The 12970-nt window shown below is 43.5% G+C and overlaps 1 protein-coding gene across 1 annotated transcript; it reads right to left on the bottom strand.

The window, feature by feature from the left end:
• Positions 1 to 827: 827 nt before the first annotated feature.
• Positions 828 to 12594, bottom strand: LOC139384399 (neuronal acetylcholine receptor subunit beta-4-like). The gene is made up of 6 exons (XM_071129148.1): positions 12266 to 12594; positions 5007 to 5152; positions 4076 to 4120; positions 3499 to 3608; positions 2220 to 3282; positions 828 to 1630 (listed from the first exon to the last, which is right to left on the bottom strand). Exons 1-6 carry the CDS (start codon positions 12312 to 12314, stop codon positions 1466 to 1468), a joined length of 1578 nt encoding a protein of 525 aa, XP_070985249.1. The 5' UTR covers positions 12315 to 12594; the 3' UTR covers positions 828 to 1465.
• Between the last annotated feature and the right edge of the window lie 376 nt (positions 12595 to 12970).

Below are 12970 nucleotides of genomic sequence, written 5' to 3'. Positions count from 1 at the left end.
AATCCACTTTCATTAAGAGTACGAATCCTGCCTATTACCAAGGTCTCTCCTAAGGTATGACAAAAACAATAATGGCCTGCTGCTGTAAAAAAATCTGAGGACTGTGTTAACATGTTACATCTGTGCTTATCGAGCTGATAAAACAGAAGACGTGTGCTGTTATGTTATTGTCATGCCAGTGTGGCTGTATAGATAAAGCATTATTCACAATTATTTGAACACTATTATTGTAATTCCACCCCCAAAATTCAGACAAAACAGAAACCAGAAAGATTAACATCAGGACATAGGTATAGTACTATAAACATTGGCAAGACAGACCAACAAAGATGATAAAGATCCCATTTAGTAAAGAGGCTACTCTTTCGGAGAGGTGTAAGCATGTTAGAAGGGTACAATCAATCATCATATTAAGTTAAAAGTACCCAGCTTGCACATTTCCTAGAAGCCAGTGCGGTATTCCTAACCTCCCCAGTAGGCAGGCTGATGTTTAAACTGTCAGTGTAATCACATATCATCATAGTTAGGAGATTCACATGTTTAATGAGTCAGGAACAGAGCTGCTTTGCCTTGTCATTAGCAGCTGATGTGACATAAAGTCACAGGGTTCTGGTGATTGATCGAAGGAGAGAGTGATACCTATAGCCAGAGAGTCCGTGCAATATCAATGGATGTGATGCCAGAGTGGGCATTAAAATGTGACCAGTAGATGGCACAATACCTAACTTCTTGTGTGTCTGTTTCACTATTAGGCTCACTGCCTTTATGTTTCTGTTTATGGTTAAATCAGGAAACTTAGACATAACAAAATAAACAGTACAAATATGTTTTTTAAACTGGAACTGTTTATTGCATCAAAATAATACATCTGTGGGGAATATCCCCAGTAATTCCCAGGTTATAGACCAGGTGTATCAGGTGTATCAGTTAGGAGGCCACTTTATAACACCCTAGCTTGAATCATAATGTTCTGAGCTACATGATTTTGCCCAATATCCATCTTATCAATGTGACCTAGCCAAGCTATTTTATTTGATCACACTGAACATCATTTCATTTAGTACCCCACTACTTTAGACTTTATTGGGTGTTAATGAATTTAATCAAACTCACTGACCTTTTTATACATTTCTAGATGTTTTTCCATTACATTTCAACAACAGGGTGATATAACATGGGAGAGAAATCGGGAGTCAAATGATATCTGACGTATTATTTGGGTTATTACTCCACGCGGGTAATGTTTGTACTTTCAGTCTGGTTTTAGAGGGACATCTTTGCATCTCTGCTTCAACTATATGGAAAAAGTCAACTCTTCCTTGTACCGATGTGCCGTGTTAAGACCAGGTAGTAGAAACAGAAAGAGATACAGAGACTTGTATTGCTGTAGGCCACATGGCATTGGTTGATGTTCTATGACCATCATTTCTATGTATGACCCACATACTTCTTGGGGGGGGGGGGTTCAGGTACGGGGTGTGTCTGAGCTGGGCTGCTGGATGGGGACTATTGAATGCTGAAATAGAGGCTGGAGGAAGAGACCCAGGGTTCCAGTCACACACACTATTATAAAGATCCACAGGAACATACGGTCCACCACCATTGCCACATACTTCCAGTCCTCGATCACCTGGGAACACAAAGAGAACAAGGTATGGTCACATTACTGTCATGTTCATACGGTAACACCTGCGGCATGCAGAAATTGGGTATGGAGTACAATATGTGATTGATGAGTTTAAAAGTGATGCAAATGTAATATAAGATGAAGAAACAAAGAGAAAGCACCAGTGTAAATATTACTGAGCCAGACCTTGTAGCAGCTACTGACCCTTTCACCCCTCTCCTCTGCAGTTTTTGAAGGTGGACATTTTTCAAGCCTGGTCACCTCACTTTTACATTGATTTATTTATGAAAACAATCTATTACAACAGTCTGGGTTATTTTACTGGATTGTATTCTCAACTACCCCACATCCCAGTATTCTTCATTCCTGGTCTTTGAGGACTACAGTGTGTGCAGGCTTTTGTCCTAGACCAGCATTTACACAACTGGTCCAGCTGATCAAGGTCATGATCATTAGTGGAGCCAGGTGTTAAAAGTACTAAGCTGTACACACTACATCTCTCCAGGACCAAGGATAAAAAACACTTATTTGAGTTCTAACTCCAGCTCATTTCACAACACTAACCCCACTGACATGGTCATGGATCACTTACATTCTGGTTATCATCGTCCCCCATCATGTGATCAGCCACGAAGCGGACCCCGTCCACTGCCTCCTGAACATCTCCCCCCCAGTCTGGGCTGCCTCTATGGCGGAGGTCCTGGGAGGAGGGGAAGCTGTTGGGCAGGAACTCGGTGGAGCAGGCTTCCCCCTTTGTGAAGGTGTGGGTGTACCCCAGCGGAGCTGTGACTTTGTTGTAAAAGTGTCCCGGGGAGGAGAAGGCCGAGGCAGAGGAGGAAGACATGGCAGCAGCGGTGGCTGTTTTGGACATGGCAGTGGCAGGGTAGCCCAGGTCCGCCAGGATGGATCTGCGAGCTCGGAGTTGTCTCTGCTGGCGTAGCCGCTGGCGGGCAGAGTTATTCTTCGGGCGTCTCATGAAGAGCAGATGGGGCAGCTTGTTGAGGAACACTACCTTGACCCAGGAGGGCATGGTGTGTGTGCTGGGGGAGCGGTGGTGCACGTTGAGCACACACACACTGGTGATGATGGAGAAGGTCACCAGCACCATGGTGAACATTAGGTACTTCCCGATCAGAGGCACGTCCAGCGAGGTGGGAGGGACGATCTTGGAGATCAGGAGGAGGAACACAGTGAGGGCCAGGAGGACTGAGATACACAGAGTCATCTTCTCCCCACAGTCAGACGGCAGGTAGAAGACCAGGATGGCCAGAGAGGTGATGAGGACACAGGGGATGATTAGGTTGATGGTGTAGAACAGCGGCTTCCTCTTGATGATGAAGTCATAGGTGAGGTCCACGTAGGTAGGATCCAGAGGGTTAACCGTCCGCCTGCCCGGAAGGGCCAAGATGTCCCATTCCCCACTGGGAGTGAAGTCGTCCATGCTGGCCACCCCTGTCTTCAGGACCAAATCGAGCTCGGTGTGGTCGTAGGTCCATGACCGGAACTTGAGCGTGCAGTTCTGCTGGTCAAAGGGGAAGTGCTTGACCTCGATCTTGCAGGCACTCTTATAGATGGCCGGAGGGAGCCAGAAGATGCTGCCGTTGAACTGGACAATGGCATTGGTGAAGACTGTTACCTCATAGGTTCCATCCGCACTATGGAGAGAGTGATGAGGGAGGTAGGGGGAGAGGACTCCATTACAGAAACGTATTATGTCTTCATGAGAAAATTTATTACAATCACACATTTGATTTTCATGATCCGTAAATTACATGAGAAAATGTATTACAATCACACATTTGATTTTCATGATCCATAAATTACATGAGAAAATGTGTTTGTCATTTGGAAAATGAATAATGCTTACTTACTTGTTATAGAGCACAATATCAGGTAGCCAGATGTGTCTGGAAGGAATACGTAGCTTGTCAATGCCATCATATTGAGAAGGGTCCCATGATAGCCTGTAGTCATCCCAGTGCTGAAGAGACAGGGGGGTTACATATTTAACATTTCAGTCATTTAGCAGACGCTCTTATCCAGAGGGACTTAGATGAGCAATTAGGGTTAAGTGACTTGTTCAAGGGCACATAGAGAGATGTTTCACCTAGTCAGCTCGGGGATTCGAACCAGCGACCTTTCGGTTACTGGCCCAACGCTCTTAACTGATAGGCTACCCTCACTGTTCTAACTGTTGCACTCAGTCACATAAGGACCTCTCCCAACACCAGATCATTCCCAATGACACACTTAATTATCATTGAAATGAAAAGTGGTGAATGGTGTGGGCACAATTATCAGTCTGTTCTGTTCCGGATTGTCTGAGTCAGAGGCATGGTTCTGCTTTAATTCAGGTTCAGTGACAAGGACACTGGAGCTGGAGATGGACGAGGGGACAGACTGAGTAATGAATGATTAATAGGATAGGGCCATAATCTTCACGCTTACCTGTGTGAGCCAAACATTGGTGGTCATAATCTGCTCTCTCTCATTCTGGAAAGGAAAATGTCAGTGTTAGCTTCATTTAAAAACAGACTATTTACTATACGACACACAAAGCATGTTTAATGACAAAACTCAGACACACGTACAGACTCCAGGACACATGCATTCCGCTAGTGCACATGCTTGATTTAGAAGAGAGTAAAAGTGAGAGATGTGTTTCCATGCTGAATAAATTCAATTCATCAATTCTTAAGATAAATGACACCCTTCGCCTGGGACACATCTGCCATCTGAGTGCCGTTGGTCCTGTTGATAAATCCACAGAGCCCTTGCATCAACTCTGAACAGCAAGTAAAACGAACACCCCTAAAAAGGAGTGGGCAGCAGAGTGGGCAAACCTCCAATGCACGCAGCAGCACAATGCTTTAAAACAACTATATCACACTTCTCATACCATTACACTTTACAGGACATTCAAATTTCAATTACCAAAGAAGAGGAGGACAATAAGAGGCCATAAACAGAGGACGTATGTGTCGTGCTGTTATTCTCTGGGCCATGCCTGGGCTGAAAGGAAGGGAGGGAGGGACCCTGTAAATCAGTGTGGGACTCCAACGTCCTCTCCTGCAGCAGCTTTTACAGCTCCTTCTAACGCAATGTGCTGAAGTTTCAATCTGGACATGACAGAGATGGAGAGCATAGCCCTGCCAGATCCATCCTATACCCATGCTGTCATTAGGGCCAGGGCCTTTCAGTAGAATGTGTGTAAGTAATTAACATGGTTGCCACTGACTCCTCTGAGCTCTGCTCTCCCTTTCTGTTCTCTCATCTCTGCTCTCTCCTCTCCCTCTGTGGTCTCACTCATCTGCCCCATCTCTCCTCTCCATCTCAGGGCCTCTAACTGGCTCTATGGAATGGCTATCATGAGACTCACCACACTGATGAGTTGGGCCAGGGACACCTGTAGTTTGACAGTAACCCGCTCTGTCCTGTTCACAGCTGGGCGGATCAGCTTGTTGTAGCGATCCTTTCCCAGCAGACAGTTCATCAGACGCTCCTCTGAGTCCGCACAACTGCCACCTATGGATAGAGTCAACAGTGATTTGGAGATAGTTACGAGAAATAGTCACAGTTGTTACCTTTATTGAAATTGTGTTATAACAATGACAAAACTAGATTACTGTGCGATAAAAAAAAGACCCACTGGCTGTATCTGTTGTGTTTAGTCACTGGTTTTATAGCTGGACTGTCACGCCTGTCTTTTTATGTTGTTTCATGGAGCATGTTTTATGGCCCAGTGTGGACTGGATGAAAACTGTGTTGCCGACTCTGCAGTGTTTCAGCCTTTCAGCTCCCCAACCCAGGACAAAGAGGAGCAGAACAAAACACCTACTGTGACCCTTCCTGGTTTTTATACCCTTGTACCTGGAGGTGTTTAATAGCACTCCAAACAAACTGCATACTAAAGTGTGAGACAAACTCCCACAGGGGAGAATGCCTGTCTGATAGGCCTTGGGCTTTGTTAAATATATAGTAAAAAAATATATGAGGGCCTTGGAGCTACCTGCGGAATAATTAACATCCGGGATATGGGAGGGGAGATGTTTCTGCAGTGTTAATGATTCTGCATGTTGCAGAGCCAGAGCCTAAAGCCACATGATCAGCCTTTTGTCTTATGTGAGCTCCAGCCAGGAATACCATCACATGAAACAAACCAGCACACCCTCTGCTCCTTGATAAACAACGTGCAAGTCAACCCCCCCCCCCCCCTCCCAACCCCCCCCCCCCCCGAGGGAGGAAGGACAGGGAGGCGTAGATGATAAAACACCCTCTCTTCCACCAACAACCCTCTCTTCCCCCACCAGCCCTCCTCTATAGTGAGTAATGCTCTGTCATACAGTAGCAGAGAGTAGCTGAGTAGCCCAGTCAGGAGAAATTGTTTTGGAGAAAAATGCTTAGTCAAATGGTACATGCCCTGAAGTAATCTTTACAATAACTGCTAAGACTGTTGCACTGAAAAATATTAATTTGAAGATTCATAATGTGGTATTTGGTATTTTATTAGGATCCCCATTAGCTGTTGCGATAGCAGCAGCTACTCTTCCTGGGGTCCACACAAAACATGAAATAATACTGAACATTAATAGACAAGAACAGCTCAAGGACAGAACTACATACATTTAAAATGTTACATAGCCTACATATCAGTACATACAAACAATATCTAGCTCAAATAGGGGAGAGGCGTTGTTTTTTTTAAACCAAATTTGCTGTTTACTTGAGCAATCTTTGATGGGAGGGAGTTCCATGCAATAATGGCTCTATATAATACTGTACATTTTCTTAAATTTGTTATGGATTTGGGGACTGTGAAAAGGCCCCTGGTGGCATGTCTGGTGGGGTAAGTGTGTGTGTCAGTGCTGTGTGTAAATTGACTATGCAAACAATTTGGAATTTTAAATAAATTGTTTCTTATAAAAACAAGAAGTGATGCAGTCGGACTCTCCTCTACTTTTAGCTAAGGGAGACTGGCATGCATAGTATTGATTCACATTATGGATAATGGTAGCTAAAAATAAGATACAAGTTTTGACTATAGATCCCTTCCCAATAGTATATTATCAGTGCCAGTTTGTGCCAGGCAATTACCACAAATCCTAATTATCAAGGTATAGCTTCATGTAGAGTTGAGAGTTGAGTGTCCAACAGGACTCCCTCATAGACTGGTGCATGTTTCCATGGCTCCCCTATCATCAGTAAGGTGGACTCTACAAGACAGAGGTCCTCTACAAGACAGATGGCATGTTGTCAAAGCCCTGGGAGGCTGCTGTCAAATATCCACACTCTTTACCCAGAGGTGAAGGGCACTGGCCAGTGGGAGAGCAGGCAATTCAAACAAGTAATCACTACCTGCTGAGAAGGGCTATTACACTGTGTGTGTGTGTGTGTGTGTGTGTGTGTGTGTGTGTGTGTGTGTGTGTGTGCGCGTATGTATGTATCAACTGGGTCTTGAAAGGGGAGACAGGCTATAGGGAGGTCAGATACCTGGCAGTGTGGTGCCAGTAGAACAACCTCTCCCTCAATGTGAGCAAGACAAAGGAGCTGATCGTGGACTACAGGAGAAAGAGGGCTGAACAGGCCCCCATTAACATCGACAGGGCTGTAGTGGAGCGGGTCGAGAGTTTCAAGTTCCTTAGTGTCCACATCACCAACGAACTATCATGCTCCAAACACACCAAGACAGTCGTGAAGAGGGCACGACACCACCTTTTCCCCCTCAGGAGACTGAAAAGATTTGGCATGGGTCCCCAGATCCTCAAAAAATTCTACAGCTGCACCATCGAGAGCATCCTGACCGGTTGCATCACCGCCTGGTATGGTAACTGCTCTGCATCTGACCGTAAGGCGCTACAGAGGGTAGTGCATATGGCCCAGTACATCACTGGGGCCAAGCTTTCTGCCATCCAAGACCTATACACTAAGGGGAGTCAGAGGAAGGCCCAAAAAATTATCAAAGACTCCAGTCACCCAAGTCATAGACTGTTCTCTCTGCTAACGCATTGCAAGTGGTACCGGAGCACCAAGTCTAGGTCCAAAAGGCTCCTTAACTGCTTCTACACCCAAGCCATAAGACTGCTGAACAATTAATCAAATGGCTATTCACATTGACACTGTTTATTATCTATGCATAGTCACTTTATCCCTACCTACATGTACAAATGACCTTGACTAACCTGTACCCCCGCACATTGACTCGGTACAGGTACCCCCTGTATATAGCCTCGTTAGTGTTATGTAATTTTCTTGTGTTACTTTCTGTTTTTTGTCTTAACTCCATTTCTTGAACTGCTTTGTTGGTTAAGGACTTGTAAGTAAGCATTTCACGGTAAGGTGTATGTGACAAATAACATTTGATTTGATTTGAATGTACATGCCTTTTAATGGCAACACTTTAAAAGTGTGGCATTGACATTATCTTGATTGGCAGCAGAGGGCAGTGGGGTTAATATAGTGACTAAATCAGCAATGGTTGACTTTTAAAAAGGTCACTCTGCTCTATGCTCCAAAATACTGCATTCTCTCATTGCATCTATGACGAGATTGGGAGGTGCATAATAACCCTGTCTTTTGACCCAATAGAAACAGCAGGCAAAAAACATCCTGTCATCTGGATTTCAGTAAAGGCCCTCAAGACATGCCAGAGGTCCTACTGATTACAGAACACTGTGGCATTTATCTGTATGGTTAGAATATTACTGCCAGGTTCTCCATGCTGAGTACAGACAGACTATGTAGCCTGGTCACCAGCCAGGTCTGTGTGCTTTAGCCAGTTCTCCTGGCTTTATTTTCAGGCCATACATGTTATGACAGCGTACCAACAAGACAGAGTGGACAAGTAAAAAGATACACATAGCATCTATCCCAGCAGTCAAATTCACTTGCAAGAAGGTGCTGTAAATGGCCAGTGTACTGTATAGGCAAAGTGTGATATATGATCCTTTACTCTCTCAGTGACTTCCCAGTGACTTACTCTTCTTGAGAAGGGCCGGTCTAAGCTCCTTCATCTGTGTTATTGTGGTAGTCATGCCCATTTGATGCCCATTTGTTGGAAACCTTTTAACCAAACCCATCCTCCAACAACAGCACAGTGAATACACACAACATGTTTCTATGATAATACCCAGAATGCCCTTATGACTGATTGTAAAGGCTACTGAAACATAATAGGTTTGACTTTTCCCACATTTTGTTACGTTACGGCCTTATTCTTTCTTTCCTCATCAATCTACAAACAACAAAAAATCTGTCCCTTTACTCAGTACTTTGCTGAAGAACCTTTGGCAGAGATTACAGCATCAAGTCTTCTTGGGCATGACGCTACAAGCTTGGCACACCAGTGTTTGGGGAGTTTCTCCCATTTTTCTATGCAAATCTAGTCAAGCTTTGTCAGGTTGAATGGGGTGTGTTGCTGCACAGCTATTTTCAGGTCTTTCCAGAGATGTTTGATCATTGTTTTGGCTCTGTGCTTAGGGTCGTTGTATTGTTGGAAGGTGAACCTTTGCTCCAGTCTGAGGTCCTGAGTGCTCTGGAACAGGTTTTCATCAAGGACCTCTCTGTACCTTGCTCCGTTCATCTTTGCCTCGATCTCGACTAGTCTCCCAGTCCCTGCCACTGAAAAACATTCCCACAGCATGATGCTGCCATCACCATGCTTCAACGTAGGGATGGTGCCAGGTTTACTCCAGACGTGACGCTTTGCATTCAGGCCAAAGAGTTCAATCTTGGTTTCATAAGACCAGAGAATCTTGTTTCTCATGTTTGGAGAGTCTTTAGGTGCCTTTTGGCAAACTCCATGTGGGCTATCATGTGCCTTTTACTGAGGAGTGGTTTCCGTCTGGCCACTCTACCATAAAGGCCTGATTGGTGGGGTGCTGCAGAGATGGTTGTCCTTCTGGAAGGTTCTTCCGTCTCCACGGAGGAACTTTAGAGCTCTGTCAGAGTGACCATCAGATTCTTGGTCACCTCCCTGACCAAGGACCTTCTCCCCCGATTGCAAAGTTTGGCTGAGCGGCCAGCTCTAGGAAGAGTCTTGGTGGTTCCAAACTTATTCCATTTAAAAATGATGGAGGCCACTGTGTTCTTGAGGACCTTCAATGCTGCAGAAATGTTTTGGTACCGTTCCCCAGATCTGTACCTCGACACAATCCTGTCTCGGAGCTCTACGGGCAATTCCTTCGACCTCATGGCTTGATTTTTGCTCTGACATGCACTGTCAATTGTGGGATCTTATATAGACAGGTGTGTACCTTTCCAAATCACGTACAATCAATTTAATTTACCACAGGTGGACTCCAAATCAATCAAACATCTCAAGGATGATCAATGGAAATGGAGCTCAACATCTAGTCTCATAGCAAAGGGTCAAAATACTTATGAAAATTTGTTATTTATAGGTTTAATACATTTGTAAAACAAAATCTAAAAACCTGTTTTCACTTTGTCATTATGGAGTATTGTGTGTAGATTGCTGGGAATTGTATTTATTTTATCAATTTTAGAATAAGGCTGTAACGTAACAAAATGTGGAAAAAGTCAAGGGGTCAGAATGTTTTCCGAATGCACTGTATATATAAAAGTATGTGGACACCCCTTCAAATGAGTGGATTTAGCTATTTCAGCCACACCCATTGCTGACAGGTGTATAAAATGAAGCACACCCCCATGGAATCTCCATAGACAAACATTGGCAGTAGAATGGCCTTACTGAAGAGCTCAGTGACTTTCAATGTGGCACCGTCATAGGATGCCACCTTTCCAACAAGTCAGTTTGTCAAATTTCTGCCCTGCTAGAGCTGCACCGGTCAACTGTAACTGCGGTTATTGTGAAGTGGGAATGTCTAAGAGCAACAACGGATCAGCCAAGAAGTAGTAGGCCACACAAGATCACAGAACGGGACCGCGAAGTGCTGAAGCACATAGCGCGTAAAAATTGTCTTTCCTCGGTTGCAACACTCACTACCGAGTTCCAAACTGCCTCTGGAAACAACATCAGTACAAGAATTGTTCGCTGGGAACTTCATAAAATGGGTTTCCATGGCTGAGCAGTCACACAGAAGCCTAGGATCACCATGCGCAATGCCAAGCGTCGGCTAGAGTGGTGTAAAGCTTGCCACCAGTGGAAACGTGTTCTCTGGAGTGATGAATCACACTTCACCATCTGGTAGTCCGATGGACAAATCTGGGTTTGGCGGATGCCAAGAGAACGCTACCTGCTTGAATGCATAGTGCCAACTGTAAAGTTTGGTGGAGGAGGAATAATCATTTCTGGGGCTGTTTTTCATGGTTGGGGCCCCTTAGTTCCAGTGAAGGGAAATCTTAATACTACAGAATACTAAGAACTTTGTAGAAACAGTTTGGGGAAGGCCCTTTCCTATTTCAGCATAACAATGCCCCTGTGCACAAAGCGAGGTCCATACAGAAATGGTTTGTCGAGATCGGTGTGGAAGAACTTGATTGGCCTGCACAGAGCCTTGACCTCAACCCCATCGGACACATTTGGGATGAATTGGACTGCCAACTGCGAGCCAGGCCTAATCCCCCAACATCAGTGCCCGACCTCACTAATATTAAATGGAAGCAAGTCCCTGCAGCAATGTTCCAACACCTAGTGGAAAGCCTTCCCAGAAGAGTGGAGGCTGTTATAGCAGCAAAGGGGGGACCAACTCCATATTTATGTACATGATTTTGGAATGAGATGTTCGATATGAGATGTTACTTATGGTATGGTTACATAAGACAGAAGGTTATTTAAGACAAAAAATGAAAGGTGGGTGGGCATATAATGCAAACATCTAGCAACCCAAAGGTTGTATTTTCGAATCTCATAACTAACAACTTTTGCATTTTAGTTCATTAGCAACTTTTCAACTGATTACTACTTTTTGATACTTTGCAAATACTTAACATATTTGCTAACCCTTCCCCTAACCATTTTAGCTAACCTTAACCCTAACTCAGCTAATGTTAGCCAGCTAGCTAATATTAGTGTTAGCCACGAAATTAACCGTAGTCACAGCAAATTGGAATTCTTAACATATCATGTGTTTTGAAGACTCGTAACATTTTGTACATTTGCAAATTCGTAACATACTGTAGGTTTTGCAAATTCGTAACACATCATACGAATTGTAATTAATAACATATCATGTGAAATGGTTGACGGATATCCACAAATAAATACATGCCATACCAAACATAACATATCATACTAAATGGATTGTGTCGGATTAATGTAAATAATATGAAATGCTTTTAGGCCAGGTTGGCTGACTAGCCTGTGAATGTGCTTCACTGCATGTCCTCCTATGTGCGACCTAATAAAGAGTAACACAAATATTGTGTTATTCTCTTGACAGTATTGTATCTAATTGATTTTGTTGAAATTAAGGCATCAATACATGTTGAACTATGTTCCTCTCTGATAATAAAAAAAAACACGTTTAATCACTCATGGAAACTTGGCTAACATGAAATTAAATAGTGTATTACATGCACTGTAGGTGAATTACAAAAGTGAACCTCCTTTCTGAAGGTACAATTATAACAACTTCAGCAAGAACAACCCATTGTAGAGAGAATATTTTTCAACTAAACTGACAATGCAATCGAAATTCACATACATGAAATACTTACATTTTATAAAAGTGAAAAGGAAAGCGAGGAGAGTGAGAGTCCGTGTCATTTTGACAGTGCCACGATATCCATCCGTGTCCTCATTCAGGAAGCCTAATAAGAATAGGATCTAACGTGCTTACCGAGCATTCCCAACTCCTAAAAAGCTCCATACACGTGCGCCTGTCCGGCTCTACAAATAACGACACCCGCATTAGTTAGAACAAATGTTTACTGAAAACGGTGTGTCTGTATCAGATCGAGATTTGCAGGTGAGTTGGGATAGAAACGAGACCATTTCCCCAGCATACACCGTTCCACCTTCCTCACTCGTTACGCATCGCTCTCACACACAACATGATCTCCTGAGCTAATTGACTAATTGCTATTTCCATCCTTCCATCAGTGTTGATATTTAGTCATATGAGCTGTTATAGGTTGTAAGCAGGTTTCTATGATACTACTTAGGCTATAAACAATAACATTTATGACAATAAAAATTATTTGTTTTCTTGATTTATTAACCAACAACAAAATCTATAAAAATCTATATTAATTTGACCATATGTTACCATAGTGACATGAGTTGAATCTAGGCCACTATATGCATGCCAAAACACCAATATGGGTCACATGATAATCTAAGTGACCCTACATGAGGATTTCTCACTTAAATGATAATCAAGTATACTGGAGCCTTTTATTACATGTTTTATTAGTGTCCAT

The sequence above is a fragment of the Oncorhynchus clarkii genome, chromosome 26 (genome assembly GCF_045791955.1).
Source record: "Oncorhynchus clarkii lewisi isolate Uvic-CL-2024 chromosome 26, UVic_Ocla_1.0, whole genome shotgun sequence".
NCBI classification, from domain to species: domain Eukaryota; kingdom Metazoa; phylum Chordata; class Actinopteri; order Salmoniformes; family Salmonidae; genus Oncorhynchus; species Oncorhynchus clarkii.
This window is presented reverse-complemented; position numbering and strand designations above follow the sequence as displayed.